This window comes from Muscardinus avellanarius, assembly GCF_963383645.1.
Source record: "Muscardinus avellanarius genome assembly, chromosome: 22".
Lineage (NCBI taxonomy): Eukaryota > Metazoa > Chordata > Mammalia > Rodentia > Gliridae > Muscardinus > Muscardinus avellanarius.
The window spans coordinates 15,940,046-15,960,634 of NC_137808.1; the positions used below are offsets into that span (position 1 = coordinate 15,940,046).

Consider the following 20,589-nt stretch of genomic DNA (forward strand, 5'->3'; position numbering starts at 1 on the left):
GGTGGGTGGACAGATGGATGGATAGGTGGGGTGGGTGGGAAAGTGAATGGACAGATGCATAATTGGTGGATGGATGGACAGATACCTGGATGGATAGCTGCATGGATGGGTTGGTGGATGGTGGATGAATAGATGGACAAATGGATGAGTGGGTAGATGGATACATGGATGGATGGATGGTAGATTGATGGATACATCTATGGATAGGTGAGTGGGTAGATGGATATATGGATGGATAGGTAGATTGGTGAGTGAACAAGTAGATGGATGGATGCATAGGTGAGTGGGTGGGTGGAGGGATGGTGGACTGATGGATACATGGATAGATGGAGGAATGGTAGATTGATGAATATATGGATGGATGGCTAGATGGAGGGCGACTGAGAGACACATGGATGGATGGATGGATGGATGGATGGATGGAGACTACCATGGACAAGCTCTCCCCACCCCCACTACCATCCCCCTTCCCTCTAGTACCAGTCCCCCAATTTCCTTTTAGGGACCACCCTTCTCCCTCAGTCTAGCTGGTCTGACTGAGCAGACCCTCCCCCACTTGCTACCACGGCGACACACTCCTGGGGACCCCTGGAGGCTGGGGTGGAGGCCCAGGGACTGCCTGCCGCAGATGGACTCCCCTCTCTGCTCTGAGGCGCAGGTGGCCATGGGTACGAATGGAGGCCTGCTTACTTCTCTGCCTGCCCCTCACCGCCTCTCCAAGGTACCACCATCCGCACCCACCGTGGGCTACTCAGAAGAGAGCCAGGTCTGCAGAGGCCGTGTGCTAGCTCAGAGGTGCTTTGGCCATCTTTGAGACCAAATGAGGGGGAAAGCATCTAAAATAAGGCCAGAAGAGAGCAGAGCTGCAGAGGGGGCCAGACTTGTGCCAACGCAGCTCAACGCCCTGGATCCAGCCATGCCTGAAGCTTGTTTTTATGTTATCGTTATAGCTCGAGGCGGCTGCAGTCGGGGCTCTTCTGTCACCAGCTGGGTCCAACTCACCAGGATGTAGAAGGTGATAAAAATGGGGCTGGAGGTGACCCGGATCTTGGCCCGAGCAAGAGGCAGCTTCCAGAGCAGGAAGGAGAAGAAGATCACATTGGGTACGAGCAGCAGGAGATCCCAGTACCGGACCCTGGGAGGCGGCGGGGACAGGGCGGCTCAGCATGGAGGCTGCGCTGGGCCGCGGCTACCCGCCCCGCGGGTCACGCGTCTCACCTGGACGTGCCAATGTCCTCGTACAGGAGCAGCAGGCAGCGGTGGGGGACACTGATGTTTGGCGCCAGGGGCGGGGGCCCCACTGTGCTCTTCTCCGCCGGGTCCATCCCGCCGGCGGCTGGCCCTGGGGAGTGAGGCCAACACGGTTAGCAGCGCGCGTCACCACCTGGGCAAGATCGGAGGGCCACGCGGGGCGCGGTAGGTCACCCCGCGATGCCAGCACTCGGGAGGCTGAAAAAGAGGACCACAGGTTGGAGGCCGGCCTCTCAGTACCAAAGGGAAAAAAGAATGATAGGAATAGACGGCGCCTGATGACCAGGAATCTTCACTTCCAATATAACTGCGCGCCCTGATCTGTTCCCAGGAGCAGCCCAGATGCCCAGGGCAGCAGATGCGCTCAGGTGGCACACGGTGGCCACTGGGTGGCAGTAAAAGGACCGAGACAAGGACAGGCAACCTGAAGGAATCTCGCTCCCCAGTGGTGCAGTGATGGTGGATGACTCCGCCCCTTCACGACCATGTGATCTGAGCCTGGCCCATTAGGAAGCTAAGTCACCCTGACCAATGAGAATCTGCCCTGAGATTTTGCTGGTATTATCAGGAGGTAGCTTCTCTCTCTGCTGAGGTCGGTCAGGCAGCGCTGTATTGCTCCGATCCCAGAATTGGGGACCCGCCGATCCCTATCCACACCGATCTGGGAGGCACGCTTGTCATCCCCGCGCTCGGGAGGCGGAGACAGGAGGATCGCACGGGTTCGAAGCCAGCCTCGGCTACTTAGTGAGGCTCTCAGCAACTCAGTGAGACCCTGTTTCCAAATAAAATATAAAAAAGGTCCGGGAGTATAGCCCAGAGGTAGAAAGCCTCTGGGTTCTACCCCCAGTACCACAAATAAATAAATAAATAAATAAATAAATAAATAAATAAATCTGGGAGATGGAAGTAGCTGAGCTCATTTGTCCTCTAGACTCCACCAACTTAACCCCTTGGACTCTGCGGTTGTAGAATCCAAAACATTCCCTTTTCTGCCGAGGCCAGTTTGGGTCTGATTTCTTTATAATTTACAACTAAAAGACTTCTAGCTAGCGTAGGTTATGGGGTTGGGCAGGCCTGGGGTGCAGTTCTTTTTGTTCTGTTGTTGAATTTGGTACGCAGGATTGAACCCGGAGGGCATTTTACTTCCCACCTACAACCCAGCTCTTATTTATTATTTATTTATTTTTGCAGTACTAGAGATTGAACCCAGGGGCATTCTAATCCCAGCCCTATTTTTTATTCTTCATTTTGAAACAGGGTCTTACCAAGTTGTGGAGGGCTTCAGTAAGTAGCTGAGGCTGGCTGCAAACCTGCGATCCTCCTGTCTCAGCCTCCCAAGTACTAGGATTACAAGCGTGCGCCACCACACCCGGCTTACTATTTTTTTTTTTTAAATAGAGTCTAAGTTGCTCATAGTCTCACTAAATTGCTGAAGCTGGCCTTGAACCTGCAATCTTCCTGTCAAAGCCTCTGATTATTTGGGTTATAGGTATGCAGCACCACATCCAGTTTTATTATTTATTTATTTGTTTATTTATTTATTTTTGCAGTCCTGGGGATGGAACCCAGGGACATTCTACTTCTGAGCTACAACCACAGCCCTATTTTTTAATTCTTTATTTTGAAACAGGGTCTCACTGAGTTGCAGAGGGCCTCACTAAGTAGCTGAGGCTGTCCCGGAACCGTGATCCTCCCGTCTCAGCCTCCCGAATTCTGGGATTACAAGCGTGCGCCACCATGCCTGTGTCCAGTTTTTTAAATTGTAAACAGGGTTTCAATAAGTTGCTGAGGGTACCCCTATGTTGCAGAGGCTGGTCTGATACCTGCGATCCTCCTGTCTCCGCCTCTAAAGTACACTCAGCTTTATTTTTTTGTAACAGGGTCTCGCTAAGTTGCTGAGGCTGGCCTGGAACCTGTGGTCCTCCTGTGTCAGCCTCCCAAGGACTGGGATCACAGGCGTGCCCCACAGTGCCTGGCTGGACGTACTATGTAAAGAACAAAATGGATGCGAGGCGTGGTGGCGCATGCCTGTAATCCCCGCGCTTGGGAGGCTGAGACAGGAGGATCGCACGGGTTCGAGGCCAGCCTCAGCTACTGAGTGAGGCTCTCAACAACTTAGTGAGACCCTGTTTCCAAATAAATATAAAATAGGTCTGGGAACATAGCCCGGAGGTAGAAGAGCCCCTGGGTTCCACCCCCAGGACCACAAAAATAAAGAATACGACAATGCAGACTTCTGTTAAGTGCTTTATACCTGCACCGTGCCTAATAATCGCACCTGCCTCCACAGGGAGGCTCGGCTGTCCCATCAGGCAGAGGATGGGACAGGGGCACAGTCAGGGCACGTCCCGGCCTTCTCGGCTTCAATTCTATTAGCTGCCCAGAAGAGTCAGCCTCTAACCCTGCAAAATGCTCAGTTTTTGTCTTTTTAAACTAGGATCAGCTACTCAGGGGACAGAGGCCCAAGCACCTGCAGAGAAATAAGAGGGGTTGGCCAGTTCCCGGAGAAGGGGTGGAGGGAGAGGCGAAAAGAATTGGGGGGGCTCAGCCTCAGGGCCTGGGGGCTGAGTCTGGGGGGCAGTGCGCCCTGGGGCCACCCCAGGCTTCCCACAACCAGAAAAACCGAGGCCGACTGCTTCTTCCACCTGGAAGGGAGAGCCCCAACGTCCTGAAGAGACAGCCCACCCTCCCACCACAATGGTGGTCAGGCCATGGGGACCTGACCACCATTCCTTCCTCCCTCTCTCTGCTCAGTGTGAGTGACCACCCCTGCCCCAGGCCTCTGACTGGTATCCTCAACAGAAAGGGGCGCGGTGGTGACCCGGCTCTCGCAGGGGACCCCGGGGCTGGCTCTGCGGCCAGGGCCACAAGCTCTGCGGCCGCCTGCAGCCCGGTGGCTCCCTCCTGCTCCCGGCCCCCCGCCCCTGTCGCCGTCCCCTTGGGGGCTCCGATGCCCCTGCCCAGGGGCCTGTCCGAGGTCCTTACCTGCGAGCCCCGGGCAGCGGGCAGCGCCCAGGCCCGGCCACCGAGGCCACCCACCCAACGCCGCGGGGTGCGCGGACCCCGCACAGGCCCGGGGTCCCGGCCTTCGGCGCTCCGGGAAGCTGGAGGCGCCGGGGAGCGTCGCGCAAGAGCCTCGGCGGCTGGCTCCACGGAAAAGGGGGACAGGGGAGTAGGCGAGAGGCCGTCAGCGCAGGGCCCGCCGACCCCTCGAGGACACCGGGCCGCCCAACCCAAACTGCGAAATTCCAGGCAGCGGCGATGCAGAAGGCTGGACCGTCTTTTTCGCCCAACCCCAACTGCGAAATTAGCCACTATCCCTACTTCAAGCATTCACGCCCGCCCCCAGGGCCCGCAATAGCCTATAGGAACGGGCCTCCGGCTGAAAAGCGCGGAGGGGACCAATCAGATCCCCCGAGAGGCGGGGCGGCCCGCTGACCTCTAAAAGAGACAGCACGGGGAAAAAAATATCTCTGCTTTGGGAGAGGGAAGCGGCTGCGTTTCTCACCGAGAAAGCGGGCCGGATCCGTGGGCTCGCGAGCTGAGGACGCGCCACTCCCGCCCCCAGCGCCTTCGTCGCCACCCCGCACTGCGGGGGTGGGGGGCCGTCCGGGGCGGAGCCTCTGGAGACCCGTCCCCTGGCGTGTCACCGCCCCGGGCGCCCCGCAGTGGTGACCTCTGGTCACCTGGGCGAGGAGGGCAGGGAGAGCCCAGGACGTCCACCATCAAAGCGCGCTGACATTTAATGGGCACCTCCAGGGCTTCGGCCAGTCACCTTAACGACCCTGTTAAGCGCGTTTTACAGGGAAGGAAACCCGAAGCCACACGGCTGGGGAGGCACAGGACCGGGACGCCGAAGTCTGAGCCGCCCCTCCTCCATCTCTAACCCAAGGATCCCCTGCGCCTTCCCTGGAAGGCCAGCCCTGCCTGGCCCTGGCCCCGGTGCTGTCTAGTTGTTCAGCAAGATTGGCCACATCCTCTCCTCTCGCCAGAGCAGCCGGCCGGCCTCCGGCCCATAATGTGCTTTAATTCCGTCCAGCACCAGGGCTCCCCCGCCTGTCGCCGTTCACGCACCTGCTTCCTCCTCCGGCAGCGCTAACCCTAGCAATGCCGGAGCACAGAGCCCTGGGGTCTATTTACCGCGGCATCCCAGGCTGACTCAGTGGCAGGCGCAGAGCGGAGGGACCCAGTTATTAACTAGACTTAGTCACCCCGAGGTGCACACACCCCTGGGCTGGAATGAGAGTGGCCACCCTCCTTCACCTCTCTGCTTTATTATATTTTATTTGGGGGGATTCTGGAGATGCAACCCAGGGGCATCCTACCTCCAGGCTACACCCCCAGCACTTTTACTTATTTTTTTTTATTTTGAAACAGGGTCTCGCTAAGATGCTGAGACTGGCTTTGAACTTGCTATCCTCCTGTCTCAGCCCCCCAAATATTGGGATTACAGGCTTGGGTCGGTCCAACCCTCAGATCTGAGTTCTCATGGACCACTTTCCCCTTTGCTGGATAACTTTTTCTTTTCTTTTTTTTTTTTTTAGTATTAGGGCTTGAACCCAGGTACCGCCTTTGATGATAAACATCACCATCATTACTATCATTGTTTGGTGGCACTGGGGATTGAACTCAAGGGCGTTCTACTCCTAGAGACACCCCCAGCCCTATTTACTTTTTATTTCAAAACCAGGCATCGCCCATTTGCCGGGGCTGGCCTGGAACCTGCGGTCCTCGTCTCAGCCTCTCGAGTACGGGGCATTACAGACCTGGGCCACGACGCCTGGCTATTATTTTTTATTCTTAAACAGGGCCCAAGTTGCCCAGGGGTTCGCCACGTCGCCCTACCTCGACTGCGTCCGCAGCTAGTCGGAGTGGCTGGTCCTCATCGCCGCCAGTCACCGCACGGCTCAGCCCAGAGTCGGGATTAAAATCCGGCTCCGGGCGGTGTGGGCGGGGCCTCCGGGAGGGGAGGGGGCGGGGCCTCGGGTGAGGGGCGGGGCCTCAGGCGGAGCGAGCGGGGTTTCCAGGGCGTCCGGGCGTGGCTTCCGGCGGCGCAGGCGTGGTCTTTGGCCCCGCCCCTCGACGCAAGTGGGCGCTGACGTCATTACGTCGCGGGCCGCCGGACGCCTCCGGCGCGTCACGTGACCCACTTTTCGCGCGAAAACTGGTTGTAGCTGCGGCGGCGGAGCGGCGTGCGGTGCGGCCATGGCGGTGAGCGCCCGGGCGCGGGCCGGGGCGCTGGGGCTGCGGGGACGAGGGGTGCGGGGCGCGTGGTCGGGTGCGGGCTCCGGGTGCGGTTGGGCTCCGCGCGGTTGATCCGCTCGGCAGCCCCCTGCAGACCCGAGGTCACCAACCTGGGGCTCCCCAAGCCGAGCAGGCCGCCATCGCTTCACCCGCAACTGCTTTCGGGCGCCGTCTGTCCTTCTGGGCGTGCGCAGGACAGACGAAGTCCTGCATCTGCCCGCACCTGTAGAATTTTTTGCATATGTGGTTCTGGGGATTGGACCCTGAACTCTGCCATCGCTTCGATCTACACCCCTTTATTTTATTTTATTTTATTTTATTTTGAAACGGAGTCTCGGTAGGTTGCCGAGAGTCTCCCCAAGTTGCCGACCCAGGTCTCGAACCTGCGGTCTTCCTGTCTCAGCCTCCCTCTCTCTGAGATGACTGTAATTTTTTTTTTTTTCTTGTCCCTTCGTCCTGCTTCCTTTAGGCTCCCCCCACCAGCACCGGAGCTCAGGATTCTTATGTTCCCAGGGTGGCTTTCCGATCCCATTTCTTATTGCCACACCTGGCATATTGGGGGGTGCGCGAGCGGGTTAGATACCCGTAAAGGGGAGAGAGTAGAGGATAATCAGGTAAATACAGAGCATAACCTTGACGGTTTGTTGTGGAGAGAGCACAGGTTTGGGGCTGGAAGGGGCTTGGTGTGCTCAGGGGAGGCCAGGGGACCTCCGCGGCCGTCCTTCACCCCGTGTGTCTGACACGGTGGCTTTCCTTGCAGGAATCATCTGAGTCCTTCTCTGTGGGGTCCAGCCCTGCCCCACGCCGGAGGGCCACCGAGCCCCTCACCTCCAGCCCTGGCCGGAGCTCCCGGCGCACTGATGCCTTGACCTCCAGCCCGGGCCGGGACCTCCCCCCCTTTGAAGACGAGTCGGAGGGGCTGCTAGGCACCGAGGGACCCGTGGAGGAAGAAGAGGATGGGGAGGAGCTCATTGGAGATGGCATGGAAAGGTACGCTTCAAGGCTTGGGGTGCGAAATGTCAACATGTGTGTGTGCGTGTGTGTGCACGCGCGTTTTCTACGGATTGAGCCCAGGGACCTTCCATCCTCCAGACTTTTTATTTTGAAAAACAGAATCTTTCTAGGTTGCTGAGAGCCTGGATACATTTCTGAGACTGGCCTCGAACCTGTGGTCCTCCTGTCTTGACCTCCCAAGTACTCAAATTAAAGGCCAGCGCCACCACTCCTGGGTTTATTTTTGGCGCTCGGGATTAAACCCGGGAGCTTTCTACCTTCAAGCTATGTACCCCAACCTTTTCTGACTTTTGTGTGGGTTTGCTGGGGATTGAACCCAGGGGCATTCTCCCTCTTAAGCTATACCCCAGCACTATTTTATTATTTTTTTAATCTGGAAACAGAATCTCACTAAGTTGCTGAGGCAGGCCGCAAACCTGCCATCCTCCTGTCTCAGACTCCCAAGTACTGGAATTACAAATGTGCACCCCCACCACACCCGGCTGGCACACACTGAGACAATGGGATGACAGGTTCGCGGCCAGCCTCAGCCACTTAGCGAGGCCCTCCTCAACTTAGTGAGACCTTGATTCCAAATAAAGAAAAAAATGGGGTTGGGGGTGCCGATCGGAGGTAGAATGCCCCTGGATTCAATCCCCAGTATCACCTGGGGGGGAAAAAAGTGTGTGCTACCACGCCTGGCTCTTAACTTTTGATTTGTTTTAATATGCTTTTATGGGTGCATTTTAGTCTGACATCTCAGTGTAGTTCAGAGTAATAGTGGCAATTGGTGTGAGTTAATTTATTAACTTTGGCACTGGGGCTGGAACCCTGAGTGCATTCTACCACTGAGCTGCACCCTCAGCCTGATTTTTATTCTTTATTTTGAAGCAGGGTCTCACTAACTTATGGAGGGCCTCACTAAGTAGCTGAGGCTGGCCACGAACCTGTGATCTTCCTGGCTCAGCCTCCCAAGTAATGGGATTACAAGCGTGCACCTCCCCTCCAGCTTACCCCCAGGCCTTTTACTTTATTTGGGGGAGTAATGGGGATTGAACTCAGGTGCATTTTTCCTCCCAGCCCTTTTTATTTTTTGGTACTTGGGATTGAACCCCAGGGCATTCTCCTGGCCCTATTTTGTTATTTATTTATTTTGCAGTACTGGGGATGGAAGCCAGGGGCATTCTACCTCCGAGCTACACCCCCAGCCCTATACTTTATTCTTTATTTTGAAACAGGGTCTCACTGAGTTGCAAAGGGCCTCGACCTTGAACTTTGATCCTCCTGTCTCAGCCTCCCAGAGGCTGGGATTACAAGTGTGTGCCACCACGCCCGGCTTATTTTACTATTTTTGAAACAGGGTTCCACTAAGTTGCCAAGGCCGGCCTCCAACTGGTGCTCCTCCTGAATAACTGAGTTAGGGAGGATTTCACTTAGTAGCTGAGGCTGTCCTCGAACCCTGATCCTCCCTTCTCAGCCTCCCCAATGCCCTGATTACAAGCCTGCGCCACCATGCCCAGCTTTGTTTTTATTTGGAAACTTGCTAAGTGGCTGAGGCTGGCCTTGAACTTGCGGTCCTCCCATCTCAACTCCCAAGTGCTCTGGTCTCTCTGCCTGTCTCTGGCCAGTGCTCCCGGTCTGGCGGGGCTGGGCTCCCGAGTTTCCCAGGCGGGCTTCGTGGGGCCAACACGTCTCCCGTTTGCATTCAGGGACTACCGCCCCATCCCGGAGCTGGACACCTACGAGGCCGAGGGCCTGGCCCTGGACGACGAGGACGTGGAGGAGCTGACCGCCAGTCAGAGGGAGGCCGCCGAGCGGGCGATGCGCCAGCGGGACCGCGAGGCTGGCCGCGGCCTGGGGCGCATGCGCCGAGGGCTGCTGTACGGTAGGCTGGGGTGGCTGTCAGCGGAGGGGGCGGTGCGCATGCGCCGAGGGCTGCTGTACCCTGGGCTCAGGGTGCCTGGCTGGCTGTCGGCAGGCCCGGGAGGGGGGTCGTTCGGGAGGCCCCCTTCATGCTGCCCCGGCCTCGCAGATAGCGACGAGGATGAGGACGAGCGGCCCTCCCGCAAGCGCCGCCAGGTGGAGCGGGCCACGGAGGAGGGCGAAGAGGACGAGGAGATGATCGAGAGCATAGAGAACCTGGAGGACCTCAAGGGCCACTCAGTGCGCGAGTGGGTGAGCATGGCCGCGCCGCGCCTGGAGATCCACCACCGCTTCAAGAACTTCCTGCGCACCCACGTGGACGGCCACGGCCACAACGTCTTCAAGGAGCGCATCAGCGACATGTGCAAAGGTGCGGCTCCTGCGTGTGCCCGCTGCCACGCAGGAAGTGCAAGGGACCGTCTGTGAGGGGTGCGGTCAGAGGCAGGAGCTGGGGCCCGAAGCCCTGCTCTGCCTGTCGGACCAACACAAAAGTATCGGTGCAGGGACCAGAGTGCTTTTGACGTCCTAAAACCAGGACGTTTATAGCCGGTGTGGTGGCAGGTGCCTGTAATCCCAGTACTCAGGAGGCTGAGACAGGATGACCACAGGTTGGAGGCCAGCCTCAGCAACCTAGTGATACCCTGCTTCAAAATAAAACAGGAGCAGCCATGCTTTGTGGCGCACGCTTGTAACCCAGCATTTGGGAGGCTGAGACAGGAGGATTGTGGTTCGAAGGCAGCCTTAGCTACTTAGTGAGGCCCTTTGCAACTCAGTGAGACCCTGTTTCAAAATAAAGAATAAAAAACAGGCCTAGCGGTGTAGCTTGGAGGTCGAATGCTCCTGGGTTCCATCCCAGGTACCACAAATAAATAAAATGAAACAGGAGCGGGGCGTGGTGGCGTGAGCCTGTAACCCCAGTACTTGAGAGGCTGAGACAAGAAGATTACAGGTTCACAGCCAGCCTAGGCTACTTTCTTTTTTTCCTTTTTGGCAGTACTGTGGATTGAATTCAGAGGCATTCTGTCTCTGAGCTACGCTCCAGCCCTGTTTTATTTTCTAGTTTGAAGCAGGGTCTCCCTAAGTCATGGAGGGCCTCGCTAAGTGCCTGAGGCTGGCCACGAACCTGTGATCCTCCTGCCTCAGCCTCCCAAGAAGTGGGGTTCCAGGTGGGGGCCCCCAGGCCCGGCTCTATAACTCACCAAGGCCACAGAGAAGAATGCAGGCGGGCCTCTGAATTGGAGCTGGCTTTCTGGCGTACAGCAGTGAGGGCTGGGTGCACCTCCCTCCGGCCGGCAGCACAGGGCAGGATGGGCTCCTTGGACCAGCATGGCCGGGAGACTCGCTATTTTTTAACACTGGAGGTTGAACCCAGAGGCATTCTACCTTTGAGCTACGCCCCCAGCCCTTTTCTTTTCAAAACATGGCTGCTAAGGCTGGCTCCAGCGTGTGGTCCTCCTGTCTCAGCCTCTAAGCGAGGGATGGCAGGCGGGGGGCCCCAGGCTGACTGGATGCCCACTCTCCCCACCCCCCAGAGAACCGCGAGAGCCTGGTGGTGAGCTACGAGGACCTGGCCTCCAGGGAGCACGTGCTGGCCTACTTCCTGCCCGAGGCGCCCGCCGAGCTGCTGCAGATCTTCGACGCGGCCGCTCTGGAGGTGGTCCTGGCCATGTACCCCAAGTACGACCGCATCGCCAGCCACGTCCACGTCCGCATCTCGCACCTGCCGCTGGTGGAAGAGTTGCGCTCGCTGCGGTGAGGCCGGACAGGAGTGGGTGGGTGCGGCCGGGAGGGCGGCGGGGCGGACCGGGTCACGGGCCCTGGGAGCGAGGGTCTCGTTGGGCACGGGAGGGGCCCCGCTCTCTATCCATTCCTTCCCTGGGGGGGCAGGCTCCTGGCTCTGCTTGCTTGCTTTTTGTTTTTTTCTTTTTATTTGTTTATTTATTTTGGTACTGGGGATGGAACCCAGGGGCATTCTATCTTTGAGCTACACCCCCTGCCCTATTTTTATTCTCTATTTTGAAACGGGGTCTCACTATGTTGCAGAGGGCCTCACTAAGTAGCTGAGGCTGGCCGCGAACCGCGATCCTCCTGTCTCGGCCTCCCGAATGCTGGGATTATAAGCGTGCGCCACCTCGCCTGGCCTGCTTCCTTTTTTTTTTTTTTTTTTTCCAGATTTTTATTTTGAAACAGGGTTTTACTAGGTTGATGATGGTCTCGCTTAAGTTGCTGAGAGAGTCTTGCTGGGTTGCTGAAGTCAGCCTCGAGCCCGGGATCCTCCTGGCTCAGCCTCCGGAGATCCTGGGATGCGGGTGAGGCCAGCTCTGACCCCGTCCCCCGCCCTCCGCAGGCAGCTGCACCTCAACCAGCTGATCCGCACGAGTGGCGTGGTGACCAGCTGCACGGGCGTGCTGCCGCAGCTCAGCGTGGTCAAGTACAACTGTAATAAATGCAATTTTGTGCTGGGTCCCTTCTGCCAGTCCCAGAACCAGGAGGTGAAGCCGGGCTCCTGCCCCGAATGTCAGTCGGCCGGGCCCTTTGAGGTCAATATGGAGGAGGTGAGTGGACCATCCTCTCTGCGCAGACCTCGCCCCTCCTTGCACGAGCAGCTGCGGGCAGCAGGGAGGTGGGTAGCTTGGTTCACACAGTGAGTAAGGCCAGGCGTGATGCACGCACCTGTCATCCCAGTGCTTGGGAGGCTGAGACGGGAGGATCTCAGGTTGAAGGCCAGCCTCAACAACTTAGCAAGACCCTTGGCAACCTAGCAAGACCTTGCTTCCAAATAAAAGTGAAAAGGATGTTGCTCAGAGCTAGGATGCCCCTGGGTTCAATCTCCAGTACCACAAAAGATAAAAGCGCATTCTGCACGCAGGGACGGTGGCCTGAGGCAGGAAAGTCCTGGTTTACGCTAAGTCTCATTCTCCCTCCTCGTGGGCCGGGCGGTTCTCTGAGGCCAGGCAGAGTCTTGGCCGCCCCGCAGGGATGCGCCATGCCGTGTTCTTGTCCCACACAGACGGTCTACCAGAACTACCAGCGGATCCGGATTCAGGAGAGTCCGGGCAAGGTGGCGGCCGGGCGCCTGCCCCGCTCTAAAGACGCCATTCTCCTCGCCGACCTGGTGGACAGCTGTAAACCTGGAGACGAGATAGTGAGTGGCCGGGAGGGGCGGGTCAGCTCGCCCTGGACCAGGCCCAAATCCTGGCCGGGGTGGTCAGCATCCGCACCACTGTGGCCCAGATACCTGACCCATGTGATTTCAACAGAGCTGGGGACCGTGGCAGGCCTCTAGCCCCAGTCACTCTAGAGGCTGAGACAGGGGCCACAGGTTCAAGGACAGCCTTAGCAGCTGAGTGATACCCTGTTTCAAAAGAAGAAAGAAGCCAGGCGTGGTGGCGCACGCTTGTCATCCCCGCGCTTGGGAGGCTGAGACAGGAGGATCGCACAGGTTCGAAGCCAGCCTCGGCTACTGAGTGAGGCTCTCGGCAACTTAGTGAGACCCTGTTTCCAAATAAAGCATAAAATAGGTCTGGGAGTATAGCCCAGAGGTAGAAAGACTGGGTTCCACCCCCCAAAAAAAATAAAAGAAGAAAGAGAATTGAAGTATGGTGGCATGTGCCTGTAATCCAGGTACTTGGGAGTCTGAGACAGGAAGGTCGCAGGTTTGAAGCCAGCCTTTACAACCTAACAAAGCCGTTTCAAAATAAGGAATAAAATAAGGCTGAAGGTGTAGCTCGGTGATAGAATGCCCCTGGAGTGCCACATACGCACACAGACATTAAAATTTAGCTAGGTGTGGTGGTGCACGCTTTTAATCCCACTACTTGGGAGGCAGGAGGATCGCAGGTTCGAGGCCGGCCTCTGTTACTTTGACCCTGTTTCAAAATAAAAAGGGCTTGGAGGTATATCTCAGAGGCAGGCTGCCCCTGGGTGCGATCCTCAGTACCAAAGAAGATGTAAAAGACTGGTCAGTGGCGGGCCCCGCGACCCTTTGGCCTCCCCGTCCCCAGGAGCTGACCGGCATCTACCACAACAATTACGACGGCTCCCTCAACACCGCCAACGGCTTCCCGGTCTTCGCCACCGTCATCCTGGCCAACCACGTGGCCAAGAAGGACAACAAGGTGGCCGCGGGGGAGCTCACCGACGAGGACGTGAAGCTGCTCACCAGCCTGGCCAGGGACCAGCGGATCGGGGAGAAGGCAGGTGCCGGGCGGGGCCGGGGCCGCTCGGCCTGGGCAGGCGCCTCGGGACCCGGCTCCATGGGTGTCCTCCCGTCCCCAGATCTTTGCCAGCATCGCGCCTTCCATCTACGGACACGAGGACATCAAGCGAGGCCTGGCCCTGGCTCTCTTCGGAGGCGAGCCCAAGAACCCAGGTGAGCACCTGGCAGCAGCAGGGATTTCAGGCTCTTCTCTTTCGGGAACTGCTGTTGGGTAGGAAGGGCAAGACATCGGGTTTTTATTTATGTATTTGTTTATTATGGGGGGATACTGGGGGTGGAGCCCAGGGGCTTTCTACCTCCGGGCTATCCTCCCAGACCTATTTTCTATTTTATTTGGAAAAAGGGTCTCACTAAGTTGCCAAGAGCCTCACTCAGTAGCTGAGGCTGGCTTCGAACCCGCGCGATCCTCCTGTCTCAGTCTCCCGAGCATTGGGATTGCAAGCGTGCGCCGCCACGCCCGGCTAAGTTGTTCTTGTTGGTATTTTGGCCACGTTGACCCAAAGGCTGACTAATACATGCATATAAAGCAGGTTTAAGTTATAGTATCGCTGTTTTGGAGTTCATATCTGGAGAGAAGTTGCCTGTTTTTGGGGGGGGTTTGTGGTGCTGGAGATTGAGCTCGGCGCATTCTACCTCCCACCCCTTTTAGTGTGCATGTGTGTGTGCACGCGCGTGCGCGTGTGTGTGTGTGTGTGTGTTATATATATGTCTAATTTTTTTAAATCTCAAAACAAGTCTTACAGAGTTGCTGGGGTCTCACTGAACCTTTGATGTTCTCTTCGTCCTGTCTCGGCCTCCCAAGCACTGGCGTCCCAGGCGTGCACGCCCGGCCCTGGCCTTCCTTCTTCCTGAAGGAAGTGTTGTGCTTGTCCTGTGGGGACTCGGGCGTGTTTTCCTTGGGCTGTGTGTGGCCTGTGGTCTGAGGACTTAGGCCTTTGCCTTTGGCGGAGGGAGGCGGCACCGTCTGCCTGCCCACCCACACCTTCCCGCCCGCCCCCGCTTCCATCCCGCCCCCCCAGGAGGAAAGCACAAGGTGCGTGGGGACATCAACGTGCTCCTGTGCGGCGACCCCGGCACGGCCAAGTCCCAGTTCCTCAAGTACGTGGAGAAGGTGTCGAGCCGAGCCATCTTCACCACGGGCCAGGGCGCCTCGGCCGTGGGCCTCACCGCCTACGTGCAGCGGCACCCGGTCAGCAGGGAGTGGACGCTGGAAGCTGGCGCCCTGGTCCTCGCCGACCGTGGGGTGTGTCTTATCGATGAGTTTGACAAGGTGCGTCCCTGGGCCCTGTCGGCTGCCGGGATCGGGGTGCCTGGACTTGTCCTTCGCTGGCTACTTAAGTTTTAACATTAATGAAGCCGAGGGTGGGGGTGCACGCCTATGATCCCAGGACCTGGGAGGCTGAGATGGGAGGATAGCAGTTTCAGGGCTGCCCAGGATGAGAGAGAGAGAGACCTTGTTTCAAAATAAAATACAGCCGGGCCTGCGTGGTGGCGCACGCCTGTCATCCCAGTTACTTGGGAGGCTGGGACAGGAGGATCGCAGCTTCGTGGCCAGCCTCAGCTCCTTAGACCCTGTTTCAAAATAAAAAATAAATAGGGCTGGGTTGTAGCTCCAAGATATAATGGCCCTGGGTTCAAGCCCCAGTGCCACGGAAGAAAAGAACGCCCAAGCTGGGCATCGTGGCGCACGCTTGTAATCTCAGCATTCAGGAGGCTGAGACACGGAGGATCGCGGTTCGTGGCCAGCCTCAGCTACTCAGCAAGACCTGGTTTCACAAAAAGAGAGAGACTGAAAAACAGGGCTGGGGGTGGTGTAGCTCGGAGGTAGAATGCCCCTGGGTTCTCTCCCCAGTACCGCAAAAAAAAAAAAAAAAAAAAAGGAAAGGGAGGGCGTGCGGAGGCTCAGCGGCTTGTGTCCTGCAGATGAACGATCAGGACCGAACCAGCATCCACGAGGCCATGGAGCAGCAGAGCATTTCCATCTCCAAGGCCGGCATCGTCACGTCGCTGCAGGCACGCTGCACCGTCATCGCGGCCGCCAACCCCATAGGTAGGCTCCGGCCCGACAGCGCCGCCGTCCCCACGCCCGCAGGCCCGGCCGGGGTGGGAGGCGGAAGCGGGGCTCGGGACGCTTGGCTTACGGTTTCTCGTCTTCCCCTCGTAAACTTTCCCGGAGGAACAGCTTCCTGCCCCCGCTGGGCCATAGTGAGTGGTGCTCTGGGGAAACTTTGCCGGCTCCTCCGTACCTCAGACAGACGCAGCACTGCGGTCTCCTGTCTCCTTGGCCGCTTGGGAGGCTGAGACAGGAGGATCGCGAGGTTCGCAGCCAGCCTCGGCTACCTAGTGAGATTCTGTTTTAAAATAAAAGAGTAAGACAGGGCTGGGGTAGGATGCGCCTAGTTTCGAGCCCCAGTACCAAAAAGATGGATGGATGGATGGATGGATGGATGGATGGATGGATGGATGGATGGATTGATTCAGAGGTAGGGTGCCCCTGGGTTCAAGCCTCAGTACCAAAAATATAAGATAGTTTGGATAGACGGACGGTATAGCTGAGTAGGACACTCCTGAGTTCAATCTCCAGCACCAAAAAAAAGTCGGGAAGAAAAAGTGGGTGTGCGCTTTGACAGGGAGCCTCCTCGTGTTTCAGGGGGGCGCTACGACCCCTCACTGACCTTCTCGGAGAACGTGGACCTTACGGAGCCCATCATATCGCGCTTTGACGTCCTGTGCGTGGTCAGGGACACGGTGGACCCCGTTCAGGTACAGATGCACCTCCCCGTTGCCCTCTGACCTCTGGGACCGCCGTCGCCCAGGTTGGTCCCTGGTCTTTTGCTCCACGCCCATTAGGACCAAGGACCATCCTCTGCGCCAGGGATGGTGGCTGCGCGCATGTTAGCCCAGTGCTTGGGAGACTGAGACCGGAGGATCACAGGCTCAGGAGCAGCCTCGGCAACTTAGCAAGACCCTGTTTCAAAGCAAAAAGTTAAAATAGGGCTGGGGGTAAAGCTTAGAGCTAGACCATCCCTGGGTTCAATCCCCAGTACAAAAATAAATAAATAAATTAAAACGTAAAATAGGGTTGGGAATGCAGCCTAGGCTCTTAGGTTCTATATCCAGTGATTATCATAACCATAGAATAATAACAGTAGGCTGAGCGTGGTGGCGCACGCCTCTAATCCCAGTACTTGAGAGGCTGAGACCAGAGGGTTGCAGATCGTGGCCAGCCTCAGCTACTTAGTGAGGCCCTCTGCAACTCGGTGAGACGTTGCTTCAAAATAAAGAATAAAAAATAGGGCTGGGGTATAGCTCAGGGGCTGAATGCCCCTGGGTTCCCTCCCCAGTACTGAAAAAAAAAAATTTAAAAATAACAGTAGGAATAAAATTATAATAGGTACGCTAGCCGGGCGTGGTGGCGCACGCTTGTCATCCCCGCGCTTGGGAGGCTGAGACAGGAGGATCGCACAGGTTCAAAGCCAGCCTCAGCTACTTAGTGAGGCTCTCAGCAACTTAGTGAGACCGTTTCCAAATAAAATATAAAATAGTTCTGGGAGTATAGCCCGGAGGTAGAAAGCCTCTGGGTTCCACCCCCAATACCACCAAAAAGTAATAATAGGTACGCGGTTGGCGGGCCACTGGTGCAGTCTCACGCGCTCCCCAGCTGGCTTCTGAGGCCGTGCGGCCCTCCTGCCCTCTGACCTGCCCTCCATGCCCTGCTGCAGGACGAGATGCTGGCCCGCTTCGTGGTCGGCAGCCACGTCAGACACCACCCCAGCAACAAAGAGCAGGAGGACCCGGCCGGCGGCGCCTCGGAGCCCGCCATGCCCAACACGTACGGCGTGGAGCCCCTGCCCCAGGAGGTGCTGAAGAAGTACATCACCTATGCAAAAGAGAAGGTGCACCCGAGACTCAACCAGGTGGACCAGGACAAGGTGGCCAAGATGTACAGCGACCTGAGGAAGGAGTCCATGGTGAGGGCCAGGCCTGGCCAAGCTGCAGGGCGGCGCCTCTGTGACCCCAGTTCTAGAGAGGCTGAGTCAGGAGGATCACGGGGTCGAGGCTAGCCTCCACCACCTGGCAAGGCCCCATTCCAAAATAAATGAGCTGGGTGTGGCGGCGCATGCTTGTAACCCCAGTTTTTGTTTGTTTGTTTTGCGGGTCTGAGGGTGGAACCCAGGGGCATTTGACCTCTGAGCTACACCCCCTACCCTATTTTTTATTCTTTATTTTGAAGCCGGGTCTCGCTGAGTTGCGGAGGGCCTCACTAAGTACTTAGCTGAGGCTGTCCGCGAACCGCGATCCTCCGGTCCCGGCCTCCCAGATGCTGGGATGACAAGCGTGCGCCAGCACGCCCGGCTGTAGCCCCATTTATTTGGGAGGCCAAGACAACGAGAGCAGGTTCAAAGACCGTCTCAGCGAGTAGAGAGACTCATCAACCAAGGGAGACCCTGTTTCAAGATAAAAAAAAAACAGGGCTGGGGATGGAGCTTGGAGGCAGAGCGCCGCTAGGTTCCATCCTCGGTACTACAAAATAAATAAATAAACTAAGGCAGGGCTGGGGTGCGGCGGGAGGTGGACACCCCGGGTGTTGGTCCCGGCTCGGCCCTGCCGCCGCCTGACCGGCTGCTCTGCAGGCGACAGGCAGCATCCCCATCACCGTGCGCCACATCGAGTCCGTGATCCGCATGGCGGAGGCGCATGCGCGCATGCACCTGCGCGACTACGTGATCGAGGACGACGTCAACATGGCCATCCGCGTCATGCTGGAGAGCTTCATCGACACGCAGAAGTTCAGCGTCCTGCGCGGCATGCGGAAGGTGGGGCCGGGCCCAGGCAGCAGGCGGGGGGTGGGTGCTGGGGAGAGCCCAGAGGCTCCTGTGGGTGCTGAGGCTCGCTGAGCTGCTGAGGCTGGCCTCGAACCTGTGGTCCTCCAGCCTCAGCCTCCGGGCCGTGGGACGACAGGCGCCATGCCGGCCCTTGCTTTTTTCTTCCAGACCTTTGCCCGCTACCTCTCTTTCCGCCGGGACAACAATGAACTTTTGCTGTTCATACTGAAGCAGCTGGTGGCGGAGCAGGTGGCTTACCAGCGCAACCGCTATGGCGCCCAGCAGGACACTATCGAGGTGCCGGAGAAGGACTTGGTGGACAAGGTAGGGCAGCTGCCGGCAGCGCCAGGTCGATAAGTTTGAGTGAGCTGGCCGGGTGAGGCGGGGCAATCACAGATGCAAGGCCAGCCTGGACAGCTTGGCCAGGCCCTCGGCGACTTAGCGAGACCCTGTTTGAATAAAGAAAAATAAAATAGGTGTGGGGTATAGCTCAGCGAGTAAGTACATATGTAAATAGGAAAACTGCAAGTGGGTGGTGCACACCTATAATCCCAGCTCCAGGGAGGCCGAGACAGGAGGAGCACAGGTTCAAGGCCAGCCTCGGCAACTCTGTGTGGTCCTGTGTTAAAATATAAAAACAGCCAGGCGTGGTGGCACACGCTTGTCATCCCCGCACTTTGGGCGGCTGAGACAGGAGGATCGCACAGGTTCGAAGCCAGCCTCAGCTACTGAGTGAGGTTCTCAGCAACTTAGTGAGACCCTGTTTCCAAATAAAATAGAAAATAGGTCTGGGACTGTAGCCCGGAGGTAGAAGGGCTTCCAGGAACCCCAGTACCACCAAATATATATATATATATATATATATATATATAAGCAAAAAGGGCCAGGGGTGTAGCTCAGAGCCAGAATGCCTGGATTCAGTGCTCAGAACACAAGAGTTAAAGTGTGGAAGTCCCGGGCGGTGTCTGATTATCCAGCGCGCTCAGGCGCGGAGCCCGGTCCCTGCGCTCGGCCCCGGCTGGAGACCAAGCTCATCATCCCGTCCCTGGGGCTGGCGGGCCCGGAGCCATTGTGGTAACTTCTGCAGTGGCTTTTCTTGTTTGCAGTACTGGGGGTGGAACCCGGGGGCATTTCTACCTCTGAGCTACGCCCCAGCCCTGTTTGATTATTTCGGAAGGGTCTGGAACCTGTGATCCGCCTGCCTCGGCCTCCCAGGCACTGGGATTGCCGGGTGCGCGTGTCTGTCTGTCTGTCTGTCTGTCTGTCAGGGCGGCTCTGGGGGAAGCCGGAGCCGGCCCCGCAGCACCACGGTCGCTCCCGCTCCTCCCCTCAGGCCCGGCAGATCCATATTCACAACCTGTCCGCGTTCTACGACAGCGAGCTCTTCCGCACGCACAAGTTCAGCCACGACCCGAAACGCAAGGTGATCCTGCAGCAGTTCTGAGGCCACGCTGTGCCCTACGGACACAAAACCAGACCCGGCCGGGCGCCATCCCAGTCCTTGGAGGCTGAGGCTGGAGGCTTGGAGGTTGGAGAGCAGCCTTGGCAATTTACCAGTTGCAAGACCCTGTCTTTGTTCCTTGGTTTTTTTTTGTTTTGTTTTGTTTCTTTAAGGGCTTGGGCGTAGAGTGTCCCTGGGCTCAGTCCCCAGAACAAGGACGAAGTCAAGAGCACCCGGGCCCGAGGTGTGCTGTCTGTGGGCCGGGGTCTGTGGCCAGGTGTCTGGTTTCACCCATGGCCCCCCAGCCTCTGACTGACTTAGGACGAGACTATTTATTTTTGTGGCTCCACTTTCTGCTTCTGTGACCTGGATGGGCAATTTGCCGGCAGCCCTTTTTGAGCGACTCAGCAACTTATTTGCATCTTAGGCGCGGTGGTGCACGCCTTGTAATCCCGGTGCTTGCTTAGGGGGCCGAGTCAGGAGGATCCTAGCGTTGAGGTTAGCCTCAGCCACTTGGTGAGACCCACGGCCACTTGGCGAGACCCTGTTTGAAAATAAAAAGGCAAGTAGGGCCGAGGGTTGGCTGTGAGGTAGACGGCCGGGTTGCAGCCCCCGTTCCGGGCGGGTTGATGGGGTCTGGGTGGCAGGTGCTCTGCCTCTCGACCCTGCAGTTCCCTTAGTTGAAGGAGTGG

The 20,589-nt window shown here is 57.5% G+C and overlaps 1 protein-coding gene across 1 annotated transcript; it reads left to right on the top strand.

The window, feature by feature from the left end:
• Positions 1-6,456: 6,456 nt before the first annotated feature.
• MCM2 (minichromosome maintenance complex component 2) lies at positions 6,457-19,900 on the top strand (the record flags this gene model as incomplete). Its single annotated transcript, XM_080718238.1, has 16 exons — positions 6,457-6,510; positions 7,256-7,485; positions 9,198-9,373; positions 9,521-9,781; positions 10,944-11,163; positions 11,759-11,966; positions 12,422-12,556; positions 13,416-13,607; positions 13,690-13,783; positions 14,650-14,900; positions 15,554-15,680; positions 16,281-16,393; positions 17,353-17,601; positions 18,265-18,447; positions 18,625-18,780; positions 19,790-19,900. The coding sequence occupies 16 exons, from the start codon at positions 6,457-6,459 to the stop codon at positions 19,898-19,900; spliced, it is 2,760 nt and encodes a 919-aa protein (XP_080574364.1).
• Between the last annotated feature and the right edge of the window lie 689 nt (positions 19,901-20,589).